The sequence below is a fragment of the Ahaetulla prasina genome, chromosome 3 (assembly GCF_028640845.1).
Source record: "Ahaetulla prasina isolate Xishuangbanna chromosome 3, ASM2864084v1, whole genome shotgun sequence".
Classification (NCBI taxonomy): domain Eukaryota; kingdom Metazoa; phylum Chordata; class Lepidosauria; order Squamata; family Colubridae; genus Ahaetulla; species Ahaetulla prasina.
The window spans coordinates 108,397,482-108,425,094 of record NC_080541.1 but is presented as its reverse complement, the minus strand read 5'-3'; the positions used below and the strand labels follow the sequence as shown (position 1 = coordinate 108,425,094).

The 27,613-nt window shown below is 39.3% G+C and overlaps 1 protein-coding gene across 1 annotated transcript in view; it reads right to left on the bottom strand.

The window, feature by feature from the left end:
• The window catches only part of LOC131196001 (PH and SEC7 domain-containing protein 2-like), a 50,901-nt gene extending 27,740 nt beyond the window's left edge, over window positions 1–23,161 (bottom strand). The window contains exons 1-4 of the mRNA XM_058178367.1: window positions 23,010–23,161; window positions 16,205–16,285; window positions 13,280–13,392; window positions 8,662–8,720 (exon numbers count right to left, since the gene is read on the bottom strand). Of these exons, the coding sequence (XP_058034350.1) occupies window positions 8,662–8,720; window positions 13,280–13,392; window positions 16,205–16,285; window positions 23,010–23,161 (405 nt within the window). The remainder of the gene's footprint in view (window positions 1–8,661; window positions 8,721–13,279; window positions 13,393–16,204; window positions 16,286–23,009) is intronic.
• Between the last annotated feature and the right edge of the window lie 4,452 nt (window positions 23,162–27,613).

Genomic DNA, 27,613 nt, shown 5'->3' with positions numbered 1-27,613 from the left:
TGTTGGGAACAGCCCAGGGCTTAAGTTCCTCCCATCACCCCCAAATTAATGGGATGTGTGAGAGAACCAACTCAGTCCTGGAACAGTACCTCAGGTGCTACATTAACTATCAACAGAACAATTGGGCTGACCTTTTGCCTTTTGCAGAAGCAGCATATAACAATTCTTTGCATAGTAGCACAGAGTTTAGCCCATTTAAGGTGGCCTCTGGTCAGGACTTTGTAGTTATGCCAGAGCTGCCTGAAGAGAAACCACATGTACCCTCCTTAGTGTAGAGAATAGCCCAACTGCAGAACACTTGGCCAGGCATGGAGGAGGCACATCAGGCACATAAGAAACAAGCTGACAAAAACATGTGAAGCCGAAAGATTTTAAAGTAGGTGATAGAGTTTACCTCTCCACGAAATACTTACAGTCCACCCAACCATCTAAGAAACTGGGCTCTAAATATATGGGCCAATTCCCAATTGTTAAAGTAATTAACCTAATCACTGTACAACTGGAGTTGCCCAAGAACCTTAAACATATTCATCATTGAGTTGTTTTCCCTTTTAGGATTATCTCCCATGGAATCTTTCTCAGGGTCTATTTGAGTTTGTTAAAATAGCACTACCTATCACTAACCTTCTAAAGACTAAGGGAGAGGGAAAAACCAAGCTGAGCTGGCCACTCAAATGGATAATGGAATGCCAAGTAGCATTCAAAAAATTTAAACACTTGTTTGTAGCTGAGCCCATACTAAAATACCCAGACCCAAATTGTTTGTTTACATTTATACCCCATTTGTTATTCAGGCCGATGCCAGTGACATGGTAGCTGGAGCCATCCTACTACACAAAAACAACCAAGGTTGCTTACACCTCTAGAAAACTGTCTGAAGCTGAACATAGATGGGCAGACTGGGAGAAGGAAACGTACACTGTGTGATGGGCACTCCTCATGTGGAGACACTTTTTGGAGTTAATATTTCTATTGAGTTATAAGATAAAATAAGATACAAAATACATAAGAAAATAAGAAAGCAGTGTGGAGGAACGGGGGAAAGAAGAGTGAGGAAGGATTAGGAAAAAGAAAAAGAAGCATTGACTCCCGACTCTCTCTGTTGCAGTAAAATAAGGCATTAACATCAAATCACAAGTTTTTGTTTTTTCATAATATAAGCTAGCCATTTCTGTAAGAATCCATCAGTCCCATGGAGACACTTTTTGGAAGGAAACAAAGCCCCCTTCAAAATATGGACAGAGCATAAGAATCTGGAAGCTTTGAAAACACCCAGGAAATAATCCCCAAAATAAGTTTGCTGGACTCAGTACTTCAACTATTTCAATTTCATGCTGCACTATCTCCCTGGGGGAAAAGCTTTGTAGTTGATGCCCTCTCCTAGCTACCTCAGTATAATAGTTCCAAAACTGAAGTTATTAGCCCAATCATCCCCTCCAATCAGGTAGCATTCCCTGCTATCACCATCACTCAGGCAAAATCCACCCCACAGATATTTGCAGATCTACTGACAGTGCTGAAAGAGCAAAAATGAATGGTTTAACACCACCAAGCAGACTGCACAGTGTGACATGATCTCATTTGGATTGGAGCCAAATTATATATACCTGAATAGAAGCCATGATTCAAAGATGGTCAGGCATTTTGGTTTTGTAAAAACCCTTCATTAAGTAAAGTGCCAATTTTGATGGCTATCCCTGAAGGAGGACATTGAAAGCTATGTTGCTAGTTGCTCCATTTGTTCTGCAGCTAAAGGTCAACTAGGCAAACCCCCTGGCCTCCTACAACCAGTGGCTAAACCCCAAGCACCCTGGAAGGAAATTTCCATGGACTTTATAATGGAGCTACCAGAAAATTCTGGAAACATGGTGATCTAGGTGGTCACTGATCTCTTTTCCAAACAGTGCATTTCATACCATGTTTCCAATCCCCTTGGCATGCACGCTGGCCAAGATCTTTGTGCAACATGTATATAGACTCCATGGTACCCAGAGTGGATCATCTCAGATTGCAGAGTTCAATTCACTTCTAAATGTTGGCAAGCATTCCTAAGGATGCTGGATACCATGCAAGGACTTAACCCCTCCCATCATCCCCAGATGAATGGGGACTGTGAACACATGAATGGCATCATGGAACAATATTTTCAGTGCTTCCTTAACTACCAACAAGACCAGAGGTGGGCTGCAGGCGCTTTAGACTGGTTCAGGAGAACCAGTTGTTAAATTTTAATGCAGTTTGGAGAACTAGCTAATTGCACCACTGGCTGGCTTCTGGAGTTCTTCAAAAAAGTAAGATCTTCAAAAAGTAAGTAATAAAGTAAATGATGTAAATGGATTGACATTTCCATTATTTTCAGTGGGAAGTAAAGGAAATTAAGTTAGCATGAATGTAACCTATTAAGGTTATGTTTAAAAATATAAAAGAACTATATCTTAAAAATGTCCCTGATTTGCAACTAAATCATTTGTGTCCATTCTTTGATTTTTGCAGCAAATTGTACATTTTGTTTTGATAAGAGCAAAGTGAATATTCATTGAGAATCAATCTGTTTCTTCAGAATAGTTCCTCTCTCACCATCCTCTAAAGCTCTACTCCTTAACTGATTTTTCTTAATAATTTGTCTATTTAAAACAACATAAAGGAAGCAGAAAAAAAGGCAACAGAATTCCTAAGGGAGCAAAATCCCTACAGCTATATAATGAATGGTCTCTAAAATGGTCTTATTGCCACAGTAGAAAGCAGTAAAAAAACAAAGACTTTTAAATACAGCTATTACTGTTTCCAAAATATATACTGGTACTTGCTAAAATTTTAGAAGGTACCTACTGTATGTTAACAGGTAGCTGCTTCCATTAGCAAAAGAACAGCTTCCAATATAGTGGGGGAATAATAAAAAATCCAGCAAGTTTTTATATTTGCTTGAGAATCTGTGAGAAACCTTTTGCTAACCTTGTTAGAATGAGACTTCACTGAACAACTAATGTAGTTTTGTCTTCTTGTAGTTCTTGAAATCCACGTCACAGAATTCAATATTTCCAAGGTATTCATATCATTTTAGCCATTTTTGATGTAAGATTGCCAGATTTAAAAATTCTGTTTAAACATTTCATGGAAAAGTCTTTTTATAATGCTACTATCAAGCATTGTACACTAGGCTTGTCAAATTTCTTGCTTCTGATCAGATTGCATTTCACAATGCTTCAAGTGTATAATGGCTTATTTAGTTATATTAACAGAATAGATATCAGTAAAAATTATACCTTTATAGCAAAAAAAAAAAAAAGTAATCCATGGAAAATGGGGTGGGAAGGAGTAAGTGGAATTTGAAATGCTAGCAAAGCAGGCCCAGTCTGTGGAGACACAGCGAGGCAGGATGGGGGAAGCAATTTTGGGGACTCCAAGGGAGCATAAGGTATCTCAGTGGATTGGGGGAGGCCTTGGACGGTCTGCTCCAGTACTCGGCCCCACATGCTGTTCCCCAGCCTGAGATACCTCATGTGCATTTAAAGACCAGTGCATTTGATTAACAAATACATTGGGGAAAGCAGGGAGCGATCATATTCATTTAATGTGATTCAATCAAACGAACCCCCAGGTTATAAATGTAATTGGCAGACTCTATTACATTTGTAACTGGAGGATTACTTGTATAATGAGAGTGAGGGAGGGTTTCAGGAAAGTTCTGCCTTAGCACCACATAAGTCCTGTGTCACGCCCATCCTGGCCATGCCCACCGAGTCACATGACTACCCAGCCTGTCATTAGGGCAGAGAACCAGTTGTTAAAAAATTTGAAGCCCACCACTGAACAAGACAATTGGGCTGACCTCCTCTCATACAACAACACAGACCAAAGCAGCACCAGTTTTACACTATTCTTTACACCAGGTCAAGACTTCATGGGTATACCAGACCTGCCGCAAATCAAACCCCAAAATACATCATTAACAGACTGGACTGATTAGCTACAGAGCACCTTGCCAATGGTCTGCAAAGCGCTGGAAGAAGTGCGTGAAATATACAAAAAATAAGCCGATAATAAATGATCCAACCCAAAAGACTTTGGAGGCAAAGTCTATTTATTCCCCAAATATCTCCAATCAAGACAACCCTCAAAGAAACTTGGACTAAAATGCATTGGACTTTTCCCTATAATTAAAATTATCAACCCTGTGACAGTGCAATTGGAATTACCGAAAACCTTCAATGCATCTACCCAGTTTTCCACTGCAGCCTATTGAAACTGGCAAACACTTCCCACTTGTGCAGTACAAAGAAACCATCTCCAATCCCTGTCCTTACCGAGGGAGAACGTCAAAGAGAGCTCAGATTCACATAAACATAGAGGAAAAATATTACACTTGATACCATGGAAGGATTTCCTCTCTTCTGATACTGAATGGGTCAAAACTCAACCTTTTCGAACCACAAGAATCCTCCACAAATTTCACAATAAATACTCTGACAAACCTCACTGAAACCCTCATAAACTCTAACCATTTCTCTTGTTTTCTTTCTGTTTCAAGAATACACCACTTTTTCAAGAGGGGCAGTTTGATGGCATCCTGCCATAAAAAGGGGGAGGGTGAAGTAAAGGGATATAGGGAGGCGGAATGACAGGGACCACAGATGCAGCCCAGAACAGAGCCTGGCAGAGCCAAGGACACAAGCATGAGAACGGAATGTGAACACCCACCAAAGAGGCACAAAACTTTAGCATTATTACCAAAACGCCTAGTTTGAATACCATTGGACAATTGTGAAAGGACCATGGGGAGGGGGCCCAAGAGAAGGGTTCATGTGGGAACATTCAGATCTGGCTTTCCTTATGGTATAACCACTTAGCTTTAGTAAAACTATACCTTTCAATACAAATGGAGTCAAGGGTCTTTCTTTCCTAAATGCCCAAGCTCGGATAGGCCTAACAAAAGCAATGGATGGAAACTAATTAAGGAGAGAACCAACCTAGAATTAAAGAAAAAAATTCCTGACAGTGAGAACAATTAACCAGTGGCACGGCTTGCCTCCTGAGATCCAGGGTGCTCCATTTTTCTAATGTCTACGTATATTTACCCATGTAGTACAGCTGCAGTATTATTTATCATTCTTTACTCCTCCATTTTATTGGGATGATGATGATGATTGATGATGATGATGATGGTGATGTTTGTGTTGCTTTGCAGATTCACCGAGTGCTTCTGTACCTGAGACAAATTCCTTGTGTATCTAATCACACTTGGCCAAATAAAATTCAATTGATTTCAACACTGGGGGCTTTTAAGAAGAGATTGGACAACCATTTGTCTGGAATGGTATATGGCACAGTTCCCCAACCTTCCGGCTTTGCAGACTGGCCGGGGGGGAGGGGGGAAGAGGGGATGGTTCTATGCGAGTGGCGGGCAAGCACACACAACTTCACTACTGAATGAAATCATTGGTTGTTCTGAGCCAAAGTGTCTCTCACATATTTCTTTTTATCATTTTTATTTCTATAAAATGAGGAAGGTGGCAGAGACTTGGATAAATATCAGAGAAGACTTTTTTATTTATTTAAATGTATTTATTATTAAAATTATATACTGCCCAACTCCCAGTAATATATCTTTGTATATCACAAAGTAGAAACAGAGAAAAATAACAATAAAACAATGCAACAGTAAAGGAACAAACAGTGGCCAAAAATTGGGCAGCAATAAAGACAGATCCATAGTACTCAGAAGGGCCTTCAAACACTTTAACCAAAGGTCTGGAAAAGAGGCAGCGAGAAGATTGAAAGCTGCCAATTATAATTAAAGGGACCAAGTTGTCTGGGAAAAAAAGGAAAACTTAAGCCAACAAAAGAAGATGAAAATCCAGGCAGAAATTTAAGTAGATCAACTTTACAGCAAAGGACTACATTTGAAATGCAACATGGTGCTCGAAAAATGATTCTAAAAAATATGGACTTTTTCCAAATGAAGAAATGACTTGTAGGGGCCCAAATGAGCTCCAAAAAGGAACTGGGATTACATTTTCATTGTTTTTATTATAGATGAGTTATATTACAGTTACTTATCTTAGACTATTTTAATGGTCATACTTTTTTTTAAAAAAATAATTTGATTACTGAAAGTAAATGAGTGGGAGAAGATATTGGGGGTCTGTATTCTTGTAAAGAGTTTTAAGGAATTGCAGCTTTAAATTTGATTGATTAACTGAGCTATAACATTTATGCCATATATATAAAGATGCAAATTATGATATTTAATGCTGCTGATCTAGAAATCCATTGGGTTTTCTTTCTTTTTTTTTAACCGTGGAGTGTTTCTTATTAAAGAAATTGTTTTTCAGTGTACTCAACAAATTTCAGCCTTCATCTAACAAAGGCACATAATACTAGTTTTATGGATGTGCAAGATAAATGTTCTCCTTTTTAATCATACTAATTTAACAAACTGAATGTCACAAAACAAAAATCAGGAAGAAAAGTATCATCAGAGTATCCCTGTCTGCCTGCCCTTTGCAGGTTCAAGGGTAAGGATGAGAATGGGAAGCCTCCTAGAAGCAGCTCATTTTTATTACCATGCTTAAAGTAGCTCAACTTTCTCCCTCCCCCATGGGTCATTTTATTGAAATCCAACTATCTCATCATCAGATTTCAGTGATACTTTCTTGGGAATTGGGGGTTGCTTATTCCTATAATAATGCAAAACTAAAATGTTCCATGAATAATTTTACATATATAGTACTAAAGAATTTCATGCAAGAGCCAGTTTGGTATAATGGTTAAGACATCAGGCTAGAAACCAGGAGAATATGAGTTCTAGTCCGACCTTAAGCATAAAGCCAGCTGGGTGACTTCCAGCTAATCACACTCTCTCACCCCTAGGAAAGAGATAATTGCAAACCACTGCTGAAAAAATCTTGCTGAGAAAATTGCAGGGACCAGTTGCCAGAAGGCACACGCAATAAAAAACACAAAAAGAATTTCATGGAGCTAAATTTCACATACTTTCATCCAACCTCATAATTGTTTTTATTTAGCTTTGTTTCTATTTTTTTATGACAAATTGTACTACTTAATACATATTTATGGTTTATTATTCTATTTATTAGATTTTTATCAGGCCTTTATTACTTTATAAGTAACTCAGGATGGCAAATATGTTTAGTAGTCCTTCCTTCTCTTTTTTCCCTACAACAAGTATTTGAGGTGGGTTGGGCTGAGACAAGGTGACTAAAGTCCAGCTGGCTTTCATGCCTAATGAGGGACTAGAATTCACAGTCTCCTGATTTCTAGGACAGCACCTTAACTACTACACCAAAGTGACTCCCATATTTTCCATTTGATAACCTTAAAGATATTTGACCTAGTCTTTTATTATTCTTTATTTCCACAAAATTAAAGATCTTTTAATAAGTGTGTCAGATTCATCATCTTCAGCTCGGCGCTGCACTGGTGTCCTGCCATCAAAGGACTGGAAGGGGAGGCGTGAGGGGCAGACAAAAGGCAGCAATAAATCTGTATGCAATTTTTTTGTGGGGGGAGATGACAGCAGATCACCATGGGACCGGTTCATGCCAAGGCGTCTTCAAGGCTATTTGCCCTGAGTGTGGAAACTTAGCCCTGAGTGTGAAAAGAAACATCCAGGTTGCATCACATTGGCTGGGGTTGGACTGGTCATGGGGAATAGGGATGGGATTGAAGGAAATAGTTTGGTCTTGTTGCATGGGAAACTCAGATTCCACCTGACTTTACTGCAACCAGCATCTCTTAGTAAAAGTAGGTTTCACTTCAAACAAATGGAGTCAAGGGTTTTTCTTTCCTAAGAGATCAGACTGGGGCAGGTCTGACAGAATCATTGTTATGAGATTTAACACAAATGAAATTATTTACAATATATGAAGTTCTGGATTTTGTATATGTTAAGCTCTAGATTTTTATTCCTACCAATTGTGGTACGGTAACATCAGACCCCCCCCCCAAATATTATACATTTTGACATTGTATTCTGAAGGATCATTATATCTATCTCCTCTCAGTAGGGCAATATTTTATTAGGCTAATTTGGAGTCACACATTCTTAAGTAAGTTTAATTAAGCATCATAGTAAGTAAAGCAGAGAATGAAAAAAGGGTTGCTGTTCAAGCCTTAAGCCTGTATTTCCTTATAACCTTAATGAACTATAGTAAAGCTTGCAGACATTCCAGGTAGCTTATGTCAAGATGGTTCAGGACTTTCTCAAGGGCTGATGAGCTGAAGAAGCAAATCAACAGCGGCTAATCCTTCTCTTGAACATGTTAAACCCAGTTGTTAACTTGAAAATTTCTTCACATTGAGGTAAAACACATGGCTAACTCCTGTGGTAAGTGAAGAATAGAAACTAGAGACTTTTATGTTAACAAATAATTTGGAGATAATTTTAACTGATATTCTAGCTAAGATCAAAAGTATACTTTCTAAAAAGCTACATTTGGCAGTGTCTTTTGCTCTATCTGGAACATGAAACTAGATTTAATTGAAATATTTAAGTCACTCTCCTCTACCATTTGTTTTACAATATTCATTTCCAAACTATTCTAGTATTCCCAGATAGCCTCATATTTACCATTAGGTTAGAGTCAAGGGGGAATCTCAGGGGAGAATCAAAGTTGGTCTCTTTTTATTAGCCATACTTACATGGCCATGGAGATCAGTGTTCAGCAGCATCAGAGCACAGGTGAGTGTATGGATTCCATCTGGAAAATACAAGGAATTTAATATACTTTAAAATTAGTCCCAAGAAATATATTTAAAACAAGGCAGTTCCTATATCTGCTTAGCTCACTGGAGAGGACAAGATTTTAACATCTGAGACCAAATGGCTAGCAGCAGCAGATAAGATTAATTTTGTTCCAAATCCAGGAACTGTTCAAATTCTTAATAATATTCCTGCATTTAATTGTGACACTAAAGGTGAAAATTGCTGAAACCATCTGGTGCATATTAAAGGAAAAAAGAACAATAATGACACTGTTGTGTGTGTACCAGCCAAGCAGAAAATACAACTGAATTACTTACCATTCAATGTGTGAGGAGGCCAGGAAATACATTGCAATGGAAATGAGGGAATTTTAACTATCCCATATTAACTGGGAATCAAACATTGCAATAACTGCTCCAACGGCTTCTTTACATGCCTTGCTGATATTTTCATTGTCCATAAGGTGACAGAGGGAACTCAAGGTTCAGCTATATTGGGTCTAATGCAGGGGTGAAATCTAAAAATTTTCCCTACCGGTTCTGTGGGCGTGGCTTAATTGGTGAGCGTGGCTTGGTAGTCAGATGACTGGGTGGGTGTGGCCAATAACAATAAATAATAAAAATAATAAACAAAGTATACAAAACAATAAGAAGTACCAAAAACCATTTTTCACACTTTACACAAACACAACACAGCACAACTGACTCACACATAATGTAAAAGCAGCTGCACTTCACCCAAAATGGCCCCTGCAACAAGCAGAAACCTCACACAGCCACAAAAAGCTCAAAAACCAACTTTCACACTTTACACACACACAACACAACACAACACAACTGACTCTCTCACACACACATACAAAATACCACATACAGCTTTATAAGATTTTGTGTGCTTATGTAGTTAGAGTGAAACACTACAGAAACACACCAAATCTCAGAAAGCTGCACAAATATTTTATTTTATTATTTTATTTTGCATCTTTCCATGGCTCTTTGTGACACTCGTAGCTTTTGTAACAATTGTGAGGTTGGTGTCCATTATTTCATCGGCATATGTTAGAGCAGGTAGCACACACTGATCAAAAACTTTTCTCTTCAGGCATAGGGGGAGATTGTTCTTGAAAATTATGCTTAGCTTGTTGAATGCCTGTCAACCACATTTAACATGCCATTCAAAAAAGGAAAGAAAATATGATGTATAATTCAGTGTATTTCAGGCAGGAAGAACTAAAGATAATTGGATGAGTGTTTTAGTGTTCAAGAGGGTTGATTTTGATAAATGAAGAGGAAAAGTAAGAAAAATTCTATGTATGAAAATTCTGAGGCAGAAAATAATTCAGAAGGGTTAGGAAAAATGAGATAACCTGGCAGATGATCTGAACGTGTTTTACTGCAGATTTGAAAGAAAACTACAGCCACCTATCTCCACAACTCCCATCTCAGACACACCAACTAGGTCTCCTACAACTGACCCCATCCCATTGGGTTCACAACCTCTAGTGATCACAGAAAAGGAAGTGCAAGACCTATTTCACAGACAAAAGCCAGGAAAAGCTCCAGGCCCAGACAAGATAACTCCTTCTAGCTTAAAAGTCTGGCTGACCAATTGGCCCCCATCTTCACTCATAACTTCAATAAATCACTAGAGATGTGCTATGTTCCTTCTTGCTTCAAATGCTCTACTATCATCCCAGTGCCGAAGAAGCCCACCAGTTGCTCTAACATCTGTAGTCATGAAAACCTCTGAAAGGCTAGTGCTGTCCCACTTGAAAACCATCAAGGATTCGCTGTTAGACCCCTTGCAATTTGCATACCGAGCAAATAGATCAACAGATGATGCTGTTAATATGGCTCTGCACTACATCCTACAACATCTTGACCTATGCAAGGGTCCTCTTTGTAGACTTTATAGACTTTAGTTCAGCATTCAACACCATCATTCCAGACATTTTCTAACTAAGCTAAACCAGCTACAGGTACCGGAACAGACTTGTAAGAGGATCACAAGCTTCCTAACAAACAGGAAGCAGCAGGTGAAGCTAAGCAGAATCACATCAGATACCTGTACAATTAGCACAGCCCCCCCCAAGGCTGTGTGCTCTCCCCACTTCTCTTCTCTCTGTATACCAATGACTGCATTTCTAACAATCCATCTGTCAAACTACTGAGGTTCGCAGATGACACAACAGTGATCGGTCTCATTCGAGACAATGATGAATCTGCATACAGACGGGAGGTTAAACGACTAGCTTCGTGGTGTGCCCGGAACAATCTGGAACTGAACATACTCAAAACCGTAGAAATGGTGGTAGACTTTAGGAGAAATCCTTCCATACTTTCACCTCTCACAATACTAGACAACACAGTATCAACAGTAGAAACCTTCAAATTTCTAGGTTCTACCATATCGCAAGATCTAAAATGGACTGCTAACATCAAAAACGTCATCAAAAAAGCACAACAAAGAATGTTCTTTCTGCGCCAACTCAGAAAGCTCAAACTGCCCAAGGAGCTGATGATCCAGTTCTACAGAGGAATTATTGAGTCTGTCATCTGCATCTCTATAACTGTCTGGTTTGGTTCTGCAACTCAACAAGACAGACACAGACTTCAAAGGATAATTAGAACTGCAGAAAAAACAATTGTTACCAACCTGCCTTCCACTGAGGACCTGTATGCTGCACGAATCAAAAAGAGGGCTTTGAAAATATTTACAGACCCCTCACATCCTAGACCTAAACTGTATCAATTTCTACCCCCAAAATGACGTTATACAGTACTGCACACAGAACAACTAGACACAAGAACATTTTTTTCCCAAAGGCCATCACTCTGCTAAACAAATAATTCCCTCAACACTGTTAAACTATTTACTAAATCTGCACTACAATTAATCTTCTCATTGTTCCCATCACCCATCTCCTTCCACTTATGACTGTAACTTGTATTCTTAAGATTTATATTGATATTGTTTCCTGATTGCTTATTTGTAGCCTATGACTATCATTAAGTGTTCTATCATTAAGTGTTAAATTTGTACCCTATGACTATCATTAAGTGTTATAAGTGTTGTACCTTGATGAAGGTATCTTTTCTTTTATGTACACTGAGAGCATATGCACTGATACAAATTCCTGTGTGTCCAATCACACTTGGCCAATAAAAATAAAAATAAAAAACTCCAGAAGATAGGCTCAAGATACAGAAGGATCTTGACAGACTTGAACATTGGGCGCTAACTAACAAAATGAAATTCAAAAGTAAAAAAAGTAAGGTTCTACATTTAGGCAAAAAAACCAAAATGCACAGGTACCAAATATGTGGTACCTTGCTCAATAGTAGTAACTGTGAGAGGGATCTTGGAGTGCTAGTGGACAACCATTTAGATATGAGCCAGCAGTGTGCAGCAGCTGCCAAAAAAGCTAACCCAGTTCTGGGCTACATAAACAGAGGGATAGAATCAAGATCACGTGAAGTGTTAATACCACTTTATAATGCCTTGGTAAGGCCACACTTGGAATATTGCATTCAGTTTGGGTCGCCACGGTGTTAAAAAAATGCTGAGACTCTAGAAAGAGTGCAGAGAAGAGCAACAAAGATGATTAGGGGACTGGAGGCTAAAACATATGATGAACAGTTGCAGGAACTGAGCATGGCTAGTCTAGTGAAGAGAAGGATCAGGGGAGACATGATAGCAGTGTTTGAGGGGCTGCCACAGAGAGGAGAGGGTCAAGCTATTTTCCAAAGCACCTGAAGGCCAGACAAGGAATAATGGATGGAAACTGATCAAGGAGAGATTCAACCTAGAAATAAAGAGAAATTTTCTGACAGTGACAACAATCAACAATGGAACAGCTTGCATTCAGAAGTTGTGGGAGCTTCATCAGTGGAAGCTTTCAAGAAGAGACTGGACTGCCATCTGTCAGAAAAGATGTAGGGACTACTTGGGTGGGGGAGTTCGACTAGATGACCTACAACGTGCCTTCCAACTCTGTTAATCTCAATCTGACTTTAAGATGCAGGGACTTCAACTCCCATAATTCACCAGCCAGAATGCTAGCTGGAATATTCTGGTGTGAAGTCCACACTTTTTAGAGTTGCTAAGTTTAAAAAACGCTGATTTAGATAAACCCATATCCTCTTTGAATCTCCAACTCAAACCTCATCAGGTTACTCACAAAGGCCTAATTTTTCAGCCTAAACTACATAAAATGGAAAAAAGATACCATTTGATATTTCAAGTGTTATGGATGGTACATCTTTTAAGTATTTAATTATATCCTTCTTGTTCAGTCTCCTTCCTCTGCACTTGGCCCTTATTCCTTCACAGCTGATGTCTTTATTCCCTCTTGTTTTGTTCAGGGAGAGAAAAATTAGTTGTTGTTTTTCCCTGCAGCCTTGTGCAATTCCTTTGATAAATTCAAGCAATGTTTCTTTAGCAACCTCTTACGCTAGAATTCTGCCATGAGTCTGAATACAATTTAAATAAATGAATTCCTGAAATAAATTCATCTGAGTTTGAGGCTAAAATCTGAGTGTCATCAGCTCTTACCTTCCGATGTGCTCTCCTGGGGATTGCAGTGACAATATCTGTGAGAGAAGTGGATGAGGACCCGCTCCCGTTCCTGTGTCTCTCCCATAAGGGGGAAAGCTTTTAGGAAAGCTCTAAACATAGAAAGTAACTATTAAGAAAGCAACTAAACAAACAAGAGATTTAATATATCAAACTTTTTCAAGTTTTAAAAGTACCAAACTTTTTGGGATCAGAGACATTCTGTGAGGATTTGAACTCTGAAGACTGTAAGTCATCAAGTGATTTGAACTAAATAGCAGAGACTGTGTAAAACAGTGGTCTCCAACCTTAGCAACTTTAAGCCTGGAGGACTTCAACTCCCAGAATTCTCCAGCCAGCAAAGCTGGCTGGGAATTTTTTTTGTGTGTGTCTTTACATTTATATCCTGCCCTTCTCCGAAGACTCAGGGCGGCTTACAGTGTATAAGGCAATAGTCTCATTCTATTTGTATATTTTTACAAAGTCAACTTATTGCCCCCCCAACAATCTGGGTCCTCATTTTACCTACCTTATAAAGGATGGAAGGCTGAGTCAACCTTGGGCCGGGCTTGAACCTGCAGTAATTGCAGGCTGCTGTGTTCTAATAACAGGCTTCTAACAGCCTGAGCTATTACGGCCCTCTTACGGGAATTCTGGGAGTTGGAGTCCTCCAAGCTTAAAGTTGCCAAGGTTGGAGACCCCTGGTGTAAAAGGCTTTTGCTGTAGCAAAGCTGGCTGGGGAATTCTGGGAGTTGGAGTCCTCCAAGCTTAAAGTTGCTAAGGTTGGAGACCCCTGGTGTAAAAGGCTTTTGCTGTAGCTCTTGCTGACATCTGATTTGAGTGTTTTGCTCCCAAATGATCTTTGGTGGAATGTGCCCAGATAGTGACCATCTGGGTGGAATGTGCCCTGATAGTTTCCCATGGAAAACAGACACACCCTCACTTTGGAAAATGTCAAGGTGGCTCATACTTTTGGTTTTTATTTCTTTTCATAGCAGAAAGACCCTCCATTCAGACAACAGGCTGGTTCCCTTTCATGGCAGTCCTGAAGTCACTCAGTGACAGCACTACATGGTATGGTCATCTATCATTTCAAGAAAAAGCACCAAGAAACAAGCCACCTTTGGAGGAAGCCCATAATACTGGTCTTATGTAGAACAATGTTGTTGTAGAAAGGAATAAAAATGTCAAATGCACAATATTTTTGTGAATGTGAAATATGAGTATGAAAAGAAAAGAAAAACAAAGACTGAATGGCTAAATACCTTCTACATCAGTCCCACACCAATGAATTTATAGCCTGATGTTTCATTTAAAAATTAGGTTGCAAAGTGGAAAACAGAATGGCTTGGATTTACTGTATATTTGAACTGGTAGATTATATGCACAAAATAAAACCAAAAGGCCAGCCTTTTTCACAACAATTAATTAGATACCTTCAGGAAATCCATAGCAAAATACAAATGCCTTCCCAATTCCTATTCCCCAGGAACCAGCATTAAAAGCAATCCTGCTTCTAGTACAGCATTTAATATATGAGCATAATGACTACAGGTTATTAATCTATATCTCTTTTGTCAGTTGCCTAAACCCCTCTTAAATTCAAATCAAAATTGTATTCTACTGCAACCCGTGATAGTGAATTCTATAGCTTAATAATGTGCTGGGTGAAAAGCACTTACTGTAGTACCTGTGAACCAGATCATGTTTTTATTAAGATATTGCCCATAACCACTAGATACCTTTCCTGATTTGTCACTGCTAATTCACTGGCTTAGATGTGAAGTTAGAATTGTTTTCTTCAATGTGTATCATATACTTATCTACAGTGAAATGCCTTCTGTTTGGGGAGTATAGAATCAACAGAAAGATATATGTCAGAGATGCAAAAAAAAAAGTGTATTAACCAAACCAATGTAAGTGTTAGAAACAGGAGGGGGGCAAAAAAATCAGTAGCCATCACAGCTATGTAGATGAAGCTCCATCCGTTTTATATTTTGCAATGCATGTAAAAAAGGGATGGAATTTAGATAATATGGCTGTGACTGCCTTGAAAACACCCTGATTAGAAATCTAAAATGGAAGGCATAATTTCGTTTTACAGATAAACATGTAAAATAAAACAGATAGCACTTTAAACAGAAAAAGTTCTTTAGGAAAATGTAACTTCCAGAGGTTAAAGAAGAGGTTAAGGTAAGGTCAGAGTTTTCCCCATAGCCTTTTTATTAGAAATGTGCTCTCACACCCTAATCCTGCCTTTTAGCCCATGGAAATTTATTTATTTTTTAAAATGCTGCCTTTATTACTATTTATAGGTAACTCAAGGCAGCAAACCTACATAATGCACCCTCTCGCTCTTATTTTCCCCAGAACAACCCTGTAAGGCGAGTTGGGCTGAGAGAGAGTGACTGGCTCAAAGTCACTCAGCTGGCTTTCATATCTAAAGTGGGATTAGAACTCACAGTTTCCTGGTTCTAGGCCAGCACTTTAACTATTACACCAAACTGGCTCTCAATGGAGTCCAAACTTCTTGGATGAAAACATCATACTAGTTTTTCATAAGAAGGCATCTTCACCTGGTTATTTATTAAACATTACAAGCAAAGCAAAGATAAACTAGGGTTGTGATTTGTCATCATGCTTAATGGGTAAAGAGAAGAGACCTGAGAGAATAATATTCACATGTGGATCAGACTGCTCAGTGAGTCTGTATATGGTTTCTGCTCAACCAACAAACATTTCAAACTTCTTTAGTCTTTATAATAATCAACATTTTCTTTATAGATGAACAGTGCTTGTTTATAAACAACCAATGCTATCCCTTTTTTTTAACCCTAAAAATGGTTAAGTTAATCTTTGCAAAATTCCAGAAGCATAAAATTAACAGATTCAATCATCTATTAATAATCAATCAGCCCATCTCACCTGAGTGCTTTATCCAAGGTCAACCCAGTAAAGTCGAAGAAACGGAGATATTCTTCTGCTACCATTTTGCTAAATTCGTTACTGTAATTAAAGATGACACCATCAATAATTATGGGCATACTCTTCATAAAGAATCCCATAAATGAATGTGCTTGTGAGTATACACTAGTCACTGAGGTAGACTAGTGTATATCTCAAATTGGGAGTGGAAAAAACCAAATTTGATTGGGTTAAGAGTAGGGGACCATCCTCTTATTGGAATTTGGAAAAAAAAATCTCATTTTTTGCTCTCAGTATGATTCTGATTTTTGTTCTCCTTTTAATGTATAAACAATAAATTAAATCTCAAATGGAAAAATTGGAAACAATAGACTGATACAAGAAAGTATCAAAGGTGGAGTTTTTTTGATACAACCTCTTAATAGCTTGGTTTGGAGAACCTTATACTCTACTAGCTGTGTTTATTTCTAATATGTGTAGGAATAGGGATTTTGTTTATGCCTTTATGATACATGATTGTCCAGATGCATTATTCCATCATTCCATATTCTGGAAGCATTTTTTTAGTTTCCATACTGGGAGAGCTGCTTCTCATCTTCAGAAATGCATTAGGGAAGTGGAGATGGAAGACTGAGGAGGGAGATATATTTATTTGTTTGTTAAATTTATTTGCTGCCTATCTCATTATGGGTTTTTTTTTTTGGCAGCTTACAACAATAAAAACAGAAATAAAAATAAGTGTAAACATAATAACAGTAAATGGAACAATACATTAACAATGGAAAAGATAACAATGATATAGTGATATGAGAAGGTGGGTGGATGGGAAAGCAGAGAGTGAGGGAAGAGGTGGGGTTAACTATCAATCTAGTAGTCACCTCCAATGTGGTACTCCCCTATTGGGGCCCAGGCCAACTGGAAGAGCAGGTATTCAGACTCTTATGGAAGGATAGGAGGCTGGACGCAGGTTTCACCTTGGAGGGTAGCATGTTCCAAAGTGTGGGCACTACAGCAGAGAAGGCTCTTCTTCTGGATCCCGATAGTCAGAATTCATTGACTTAATGGGATCCACAGTAAGCCCTCTCTGATAGCATGATGCGTGATATATATGATATATGCAATTGAAAAAATCATAAATTCAATGACTGTTTATATTTACCACTAAGATTTTTAGGCATATATCAGTGCATGCCCAGGAATCCTAAAATATACATCAATACATTTCAGGATTGGCTGCTTTGGGTTAGGGTGTTTTGGATAATCTCCCAGATTTTGTTTTTATTTCTTGTTGTGTTTACTCATAAAGAGTGAAATTTATCACAACTATAATTACCATTATTTTACAGAACTCATTGTCTATATAAGAACACATCTTAAAAGCATCTCAAGTGCTAGCATGTCTGAGAAAATCAAAATGAATCAATTAGCAGTGAAGCAGAGAATATAAGTCATTCCTCATCAAGCAGTGTTCTACAAATAATCAGAAATATCTCTAAGCCAGAAACAAACAGGACATTGTAAAAGATATGCAAGATGCATACTTCAAATTCACGTTACATACTTTAGAAATCAAGATATGTGTTATATTTGTATTCATGGCTGCAATACCAAAAGTGCAGAAAAGGCAACCTTACATTATGCAAATATTTACATTAATGATACCTTAGGTAAAGGATACAAAAAATGGCAGCTGCTATTTTTTTCTGCTAGTACAAAATACCAGATTTTTTTGTCGATGGACAGAATGACATGTAGAAACATCAGCTTATGCAAGAATCCCCAAAGTGAAATCCTTGTGATAACCTATAATATTCATATGTGTGTCTATATTTGTGTGTTTAAGTCAGTCTTCACTCCTGGTGACTACCTAGACAAGTCCCTGCCTGCAGTTTTCTTGACAAGGTTTTTAACAAGTGGCTTGCCATTACATCTTCCTAGGGCTCTGAGAGAGAGTGACTGGCCCAGGGTCACCCAACTGCTTCTGCCTAAGGCAGAACTCACAGAGACTCACAGTCTCCCAGTTTCTAACTTGGGGTCTTTAGCCAAAACTCAAAATGGCCATTGATGTAAGATTATTAATAATGAACATATATTTTAAAGTATGCAAAATGTTAAATACATGCCATGTGGCTTTTTCTTGAAAACAATGTCGTTTTTTCAATATATTGAATCCCAGAGTATACATTGGAAATGAACATTGTTTTAAAGGAGAAAGGACTTCACAAGCTGCAAACTGGACTAAGAGAAAGACCAATATCAAGAATCACACATACACCTTAAGTCCAAAGTCTGTAAACCTCACAGCAAAGAAGGGAGGGAATGCTTGAAATACACCAGGACATGGTGCAAGCAAACTGAAGGATCCAGATGCCTCTACATACTCAGGAGCATGGAAAACAAATAGAAATGGAAACTCTTGGTACAGGAATTGGGGGGGGGAGCAGCAAATATGACATTTTTGGTGTTATGGACAGTTGATAAGAGGACTCATGACTGGAATATAGTACTGGAAGGATACGTTTTTAAAAGAACCATTTGGGGTTAATGCAACATAAAAGAAGAATGTTGAAGAACCAGAAAAACTAGAAAGAGATGAGTTTTGCATCTATCTTAATAGCACAGGAAATAGTCCCATTAGTAATGATCTGAGCAGAGGGATTGAAGTAATAATTTTTAGAAAGAAATGATAAACGATGGAAATCCATTTTTTCATAACTTATTCAAAAAACTTAAATTAGAATATATTGAAGGCTTTTTCTGCATCCTGCAACCCCAATACAGCTGTTTCACTACTATTAGAATGCGATTTTAAAATTTACCAAAAATCTAATATCAGAGCTGTGACACATCACAAAGCCAAATAGCACTAGATGAATTACTGAATACTTTCTACAATCTTCATTAGACAACCAAATTAGCTGTCCATATTTTAGCAACTACATTTAACAAGAAAATTGAATGAGGAATGCCATACTTTGTGGGATTCTTTCATTTTTTCAAAATAATCACTATAAAACCATCATACTATGAAAACAGTAAGGATACATTATATATCTCTAACAGGATAGGAGAGAAATTCATAGATTTTTCATACTTTTCAATGGGGATCCTGTCTAACCTGGGGGGGGGGGGGCTTTCCAGATTATTCTGCCAATTGTATCAAGTATCCTGTGCAGTATTAGTGTTCAGCTAAATCTCTTGAATGTGTATGCAACATTTTCAGAAGATTAATTCCATATAAAAAGGTATTCATCTGCTGAACTGATACCTTTGCATTATTATTGGCAGAATATAAATGGGTCATTCCATGTCAAGCGGTCTGATTTCAGAAAACTGCCCGGCTCAACCATCACGGATTTCAATGAAATTTTGTGTGAACATGCACACTCGTCCCCAATGAACATTGGTAAAGTGTTACCTGTGCTGATGCAATACTTGCAGAGATATAGTCATTTGTGTGACCACATACTGCAGCCTTCTACAATATGACTCTGAGGTTCCAGCAACTTTGAGACATAATATCTCCAGAAATATTTTGTTCAGAGAAACAAAACTTGGCCATCTTGTACAACATTTTGTGCTCTATTAAACAAAACAATAAAAACATTCTCATGAGCCATCGCCATCTAGATAATTTGGAGCAAAGGTGGCTGAAAATATTGCAGCTCGGAAAAAAGGTTAAAGTTTGGCTTTTTATAACTCTGGAAGTAAAGGTATGAGAAACGTGAAACTTTGTGTGTAATAATGTAGCAACACAAGGTTTTTGAATAAAAAAATTCATTATCCTACTACTTTCCAATAGATTACAAATTGAGTGCAAAGCTGACATTTTTTTAAAAAAATGCCAAAAATAGGGTATTTTCAGCTCACTTTGTAGGCTTGGGAACTTAAGATAAGCTGCCCAGTTGTTGGCTTGGGAACTGGACAGATACCCACCCAAGGCTTTGGAACCTCAAGGAAGAAACCAAACTATAGGCTTGGGATCCTGAACCAAGAAACCCACCTGTGGCTGGTATTAGGTGTTCCCCCTATCAGGCATTCCCACTATGGCAATGGGGTTGCTGGTTCAAGTGCCTGAACTGGTAGTGACAATGTCATCATGTACCAATGCAATATAATAGTAGTAATGATGTCTATATAAAACAAACAAGATGAAATAATAGTAGAATGCATATGACATTGCCATAGCAACATCCTCAACTTTGTCCCTATTTTTAGGGCTTTATATGTCAGCGATGAAAAACCAACCCTCCTTTTTTAGGGGGGTTGGAACATGCTCTTTCTAATCAGAATGATTTAACAGAGTTTCCAGAAGGTCTTTTTTTGTAAAAGCGAGCTGAAAATACCCTAGTTTTTTAAAAAATAAATGTCAACTTTGCACTCAATTTGTAAACTATTGGAAAGCAGTAGGAAAGTGAAATTTTATATTTGAAAATCTTGTATTGCTAAGTTATTACACACAAAGTTTCAGGTTTCTCATACCTTTCCTTCCAGAGTTATAAAAAGCCAAACTTTAACCTTTTTTTCGAGTTGCAATATTTTCGGCCACCTTTGCTCCAAATTATCTAGATGGAGATGGCTCATGAGAATGTTTTTATTGTTTTGTTTAATAGAGCACAAAAAGTTGTACAAGATGGCCAAGTTTTGTTTCTCTGAACAAAATATTTCCGGAGATATTATGTCTCAAAGTTGTTGGAATCTCAGAGTCATATTGTAGAAGGCTGCGATATGGGGTCACACAAATGACTATATTTCTCCAAATATTGCATCGGCATATGTAATACTTTACCAATGTCCATTGGGGACATGTGTGCATGTTCACACAAAATTTCATTGAAATCCATGATGGTTGAGCCAGGCAGTTTTCTGAAATCTGACCACTTGACATGAAATGACCCAAATGTGAATATACAGAGAATGAGTTATTTCAGTAGTCTCCAAGACTTGACAACTTTAAGACTTGTGGACATCAACTGCTAACATTCGCCAGTCAGCACAGCAAAACTGACTGGGGAATTCTGGGAGTTGTAATCCACAAGTCTTAAAATTGCCAAGGATAGAGAACCCTGAGGTTTTGTAATTTCTATGGGTTGTTCCCTTGGAATCACTTATTATAAACATTTCAAGCAAAAAATGAATGACTCACCAGCTTTCCCCCCAGTCCAAATATAGCTACCTAATGCAGGTGAAGGAATAGACCATATTCAAAGTATATAGTTGATCCAGCTCTAATTTTACAGCCTTAAAGGCACAATACAATTCCACACTACAATTTGTAGTATAAACATTCAAGAAACATCAGTCTTTACTTCAAATGTTTTTAAAAAAAATATAAATATCTAGTAATGGAGTACTAAAATATTACCTCTCCAGGGATGTCTGCAGGGATGGAAGAATAACATAAGTCAAGATGGCAGTCACAGCGTTACATAGATATACAATGGAATAAGGCTTCAATCCCGTAATTGATTGCCATCTTGACTTCTTTGATGTTTCTTGCGTCATAACTTGAATTTTCTTTCTTGAAATCAGTGACATTATTACTGAAGCACTATCAGAAATCATGACCAAATCAATGTAATACTTTTTAACTAGACTAACTATGGACTAAAAAATTAATACTCCTAATGTAATCATGTACCATACAGGATTTATAAGTTAAAGTTTAAGTTAAAAATATTGTCTTTCTATATCAACTAGGTTAAATATCTTCATATTTGCATTGAGGGCAATTTACCTCTGAATATTAAGGTGTTTTTTTAAAAAAATCATTTCAGTTAATTATGGATCCATGACTAAAAATCCCCACTAGCAATTACAATATGTGACCTGCTTGCGAGTAAAAAAGTTATTGCAAGGCAGTTACATGAAATATTTGGCTTATTTCTAGTTGAACCATAAAAAAATTTTTTTTACCCAGACCATCCAATTTCCTCTATTATGAACCATGATAATATAATAGCCATTGTGAACAAATGTTATTGTGAAACTTTTCTTGATCAGCATTGCCACCCTTCTGGCCACAATCAAATTTCCACTTATGTAAATCTGATCCATCCATTTTCTAGACAAAATGCTTTTTAAAAAGGAAAATATTTCTTTCAAAATATAGACATATAAGACATACACAGGGATAACATCAGGCTTCATCTTAGTTTGTCAAAAAATATTACCATTTAACACTCCATGATGCAAGCTACACCATCATTTAGAAAGAAAAAAGAAAAGAAAGAATCAGAAAGAGAGACAATCTGTTCCTGGTTTATGGTAGCAGTTTCTTTACTGCTAGATCCAGTGTACATTTCCACATTTATCAAACTCTACTTGTGGGCAGTTAGTAGCCATGAGCAATTTCATTTTTCATTCCTGTTGCATTACCTTTAGCAATAGCAATAGCACTTAGACTTATATACTGCTTCATGGTGCTTTACAGCCCTCTCTAAGCAGTTTACAGAGTCAGCATATTGCCCCAAATAATCTGGGTTCTCATTTTACCGACCTCAGAAGAATGGAAGGCTGAGTCAACCTGGAGCCGCTCAGAATCAAACTCCTGGAGCAAGCAGTGAGTTAGCTTGCAGTACTGCAAACTAACCATTGCATCCCCATGGCTTTAACTGACATATTTATTCACAATCTATCCCAAACCATTAATTTACCTGCAAATAGTTGCAGATTAGTGCTAGAGAACAGTTGTTGCACAATCCAAAGCTCTTCATTGGACTAAGGGATCCAGGTTTTTTTCCCCCACAAAAGGTAACAGCCAATCACTTACTAGAATTATATTATCCCTCTGTCCCTCACTTACTTCTTGCCCAACTGGCGGGCCACATCACAGTGCTTGAATCCTTCAAGATTGTAGAGCCTTTTAGCCAGTCTTTTAGCAGCCTCACTGTGTGCCTTGCAGCCATTGATAAGAGTGTCCGTGCTTCCCTGGTCAAGTTGTTCTGTGCTACCCATATCAGAATCTGAATCCGAAAGGCCATCTTTTATGTTGGCATCACTAGAACAACAAAAAATAATTTTAATAAGTGGCAGCTGTGCTCAGATGTTAAATATCTGGGAAACCCAAAATTGCTTCTTCCTATTCTTCAATTAAAAGGTATTAGATTTTTAAATCTATTGTTCTCCGATATTTTGACATTTTTTTCCATTAATGTTATTTTTGTATTTTAGAAGTTACCTTTAAAGCTGCATCAAAACACAGCATCAATTGGCCATTGATGCTGTGTTTTGTGTGAGTTTAACAGTGGAAACAGGAGTAAGACAAACTCTATAGGAGACAAACAGCTCTCATTCTCATCTCTAACTTCACCAACCCTACAGTGGCACAAATAATCCTGAAAAATGACAGTATGGTTCCTTTGGGAGCTTGAGGATGGAAATAGGCACACACTGATGATCAGAAGCCTCCAGGTCTTGCTTCCACCCTTAAAAACCCTTCTCGTAACATCATCAGGACATTGGACAGTCACTTCTTGGAAGGTCAGATGTCTCATATCTGCAGCCTTGAAATATTGAAACATTACTAATGAACAATGCAACTTGCCACTCTGTTCCTCAGTTAAAAGAAATGGGAGAGTTCTTCCTTCTTTCAGTCTTGCACCTATAATTGGTTGAGGGGAGGAATATAAGGGTCTGGCAGTGAATCCAACTGAGAGGAGGGGTTGGGTGGGGCTAGTTCAGTAACAGAGAAGTCTGACAATTATCCAACTCAATTGTAAAACAGCTGATAAATGCATTTTAATCAGGGATGGGTTCAATTTACCTTTTACTACCGGTTCGCAATGGGATCGCGTGCACGCTTCCTGATGATTTGAGGGTCGGTGGGCGGAGCCTCCCCTGGTTTTACTACTAGTTTGCAAGAACTGGTGCGAACCGGGAGCAACCCACCACTGATTTTAATGCTTATGGCAATCATGATTGTCTAAAGCAAGAGCTTTTACAGAGTCCACAATGTCACCATATGACCAATCTTCCTTCAGCTGCTGAACAGTCTTTATCCTGCACTTTTAAAACTTTATTTTTTTAAAGAAATAGAGAGGCGATCTTAGCAGTCAGCAGCTCAGCAGAAAAGAGGTGCCCAGGGCAGTAACCAAGCCCAAGGGAAGAGTCATGGCAAGCAGATGCAGCCAGTCACAGCTGTGGCTATTAACTAAATTAGAATGAAGCACTGGAAACAATCTGCTCTGAAGGGTGGAACGTGGCTTGGATTATTTTTGAATTGTTGCTAGAAAAGACACACTGAAAATGGACTAGGAAAAGGGCATGAGGTGCGTTCCTGAACTCCAGAAAAGATGAGTGACACATACTGTATTGGCAACAACCTAAGTGAGATGTGCGGATATGTTCAAAGTGTAAAAGGTAGAAAATAATTTTTTTGAATTCTATTAGCCTATTATTATTAAGGTAATTAGTAAATTGGTACTTCGACCTGACCGTGGCTGACTTTCAGACATTTTTAAACATGTCCTATATTCTATTAAATCTCTTTACCGACTCTTGGGATTTAACCTGCTTTCTTGATCTAGATTTTGCATTGACTTTCAGCATGCATGTTGTACATTTAAAAGTGGAAGATAATGATACTGATATATTTGTACGGAGCAAAAGGACTCCACAAATATCCTAAGAATAAATTTGTATTGCTTGCCACGCCGATATGCTATAAATTTAGGCTTTCAACTTTACATATCTTGTTTGGTAAACCATTAAGATTTGATTATAAAAATAATTAATACATATTAAATTTCACAAATCTTAATTAGGAGACTGGATACAACAGGCAAAACTCCCATTGTAGTTCCATCATTTGCATAATAGCATTCCAATAATGACATCACTCCAGGTGACATTTGTGGGTAGATGTATATTTTTCTCCTTCGCCTGGACTTTCGGACCACCGCTCACCACCGCAGGGAGACGGAGCCAATGTGTTGGTTCCGTCCCAGGCGCCTGATGGACCCGGAGAGGTTCCAGACGGAGCTTGGGCCGTTCCCTGAGGATCTTGCCCACGGCACGACTGAAGAACTAGTTGCGGCCTGGGAACGAGCCGTGGCTGGGGCTTTGGACCGTGTCGTGCCTTTGCGGCCTCTGACCCGGCGTAGATCTCAATTGGCTCCTTGGTTTTCTGAGGAGCTGAGGGAGATGAAACGCCGGAGAAGACGCCTAGAGAGCACCTGGAGGTCTAGCCGTTCCGAGGCTGATCGGACACTAGTGAGGTCTTTTACTAAGACCTATCTAGTGGCAATGAGGGAGACAAAATGTTCCTACGTTTCCACCCTCATTGCATCGGCAGATAACCGCCCAGCCTCCCTGTTCCGGGTGACCCGCTCCCTCCTTCGTCAGGAGGGGCGAGATGACTCCCTACAGGGACGGGCTGAGGAGTTTAACGGTTATCTATACGATAAAATCGTTCAGCTTCGGGATAGTTTAGACCAAAATTGCGATGATCCAGGTGGGATGGCGGAGGCACGTCTTGTTGAGGTTGTTTGGGATGAGTTTGAGTCTGTGACTCTCGAGGACGTGGACAGGTTGCTGGGAAGGTTACATGCAACCACATGTTTACTGGACCCGTGTCCTTCCTGGCTGGTGCTGGCTACTCAGGAAGTGACACGAGGCTGGCTCCAGGGAATTATAAATGCTTAATTGTTGGAAGGGGTTTTCCCCGCTGCCTTGAAAGAGGCGGTGGTGAGACCCCTCCTCAAGAAGCCTTCCCTGGACCCAGATATTTTGGGTAATTATCGTCCAGTCTCCAACCTTCACTTTGTGGTGAAGGTTGTAGAGAGTGTGGTTGCATGGCAGCTTCCCCGGTACCTGGATGAAGCTGTCTATCTAGACCCGTTCCAGTCCGGCTTCCGGTCCGGTCACAGTACGGAGACAGCTTTGGTCGCGTTGGTGGATGACCTCTGGAGGGCCAGGGACAGGGGGTGTTCCTCTGCCCTGGTCCTATTAGATCTCTCAGCGGCTTTCGATACCATCGACCATGGTATCCTGCTGCACCGGTTGGAGGGATTGGGAGTGGGAGGCACCGTTTATCGGTGGTTCTCCTCCTATCTCCGACCGGTCGCAGACGGTGTTGACAGGGGGGCAGAGGTCGACCGCGAGGCGCCTCACTTGTGGGGTACCTCAGGGGTCGATTCTATCGCCCCTCCTGTTCAACATCTACATGAAGCCGCTGGGCGAGGTCATCAGTGGTTTCGGGATGAGTTATCATTTGTACGCTGACAATACGCAGCTGTACTTTTCCACCCCGGACCACCCCAACGAAGCTGTCCAAGTGCTGTCCCGGTGTCTGGAAGCCGTACGGGTCTGGATGGGGAGAAACAGACTCAAGCTCAATCCCTCCAAGACGGAGTGGCTGTGGATGCCGGCACCCCGGTTCAGTCAGCTGCAGCCGCAGCTGGCTGTGGGGGGCGAGTTATTGGCCCCAACGGAGAGGGTGCGCAACTTGGGTGTCCTCTTGGATGGGCGACTGTCATTTGACAATCATTTGGCGGCCGTCTCCAAGAGGGCCTTCCACCAAGTACGCTTGGTGCGCCAGTTGCGCCCCTTCCTTGACCGGGATGCCTTACGCACGGTCACTCATGCCCTCGTCACCTCCCGCTTGGATTATTGCAATGCTCTCTACATGGGGCTACCCTTGAAGTGCACCCGGAGGCTGCAGTTAGTCCAGAATGCAGCTGCGCGGGTAATAGTGGGAGCAACTCGTTGCTCTCATGTAACACCACTCCTGCGCAGTCTGCACTGGCTTCCTGTGGTCTTCCGGGTGCGCTTTAAGATTTTGGTTACCACTTTTAAAGCGCTCCATGGCTTAGGACCCGGGTACTTACGGGACTGCCTACTGTTACCTTTTGCCTCCCACCGACCCGTACGCTCTCACAGAGAGGGCCTTCTCAGGGTGCCGTCCGCCAAACAATGTCGGCTGGCGGCCCCCAGGGGCAGGGCCTTCTCTGTGGGAGCTCCTACGCTCTGGAACGAGCTTCCCCCTGGGTTACGTCAAGTGCCTGATCTTCGGACCTTTCGCCATGAGCTGAAAACGCACCTATTTATTCAAGCGGGACTGGCCTAAAATTTTATTGGGGTTATTTATATTTTAATGTTTTAAATGGTTTTAAATTTGGCCACCTTATAATATGTTTGTTTTAATTTAATATTTTAATATTTATATTGTGATTTTTTACTTGGCTGTACACCGCCCTGAGTCCTTCGGGAGAAGGGCGGTATAAAAATTGAATAAAATAAATAAATAAAATAAATATTTGATAAACTGAGGTTTCACAGTATTATGTTTTTCATTTTACTTGAAAGATTTTGAGGAAATTGAAAACAAATTCACACTGGCATTTAACATTTAATTCCAGAGTAGCTCTGTTGACCCTTTTTCCCATATAAAAACACTGCCACGCAAGA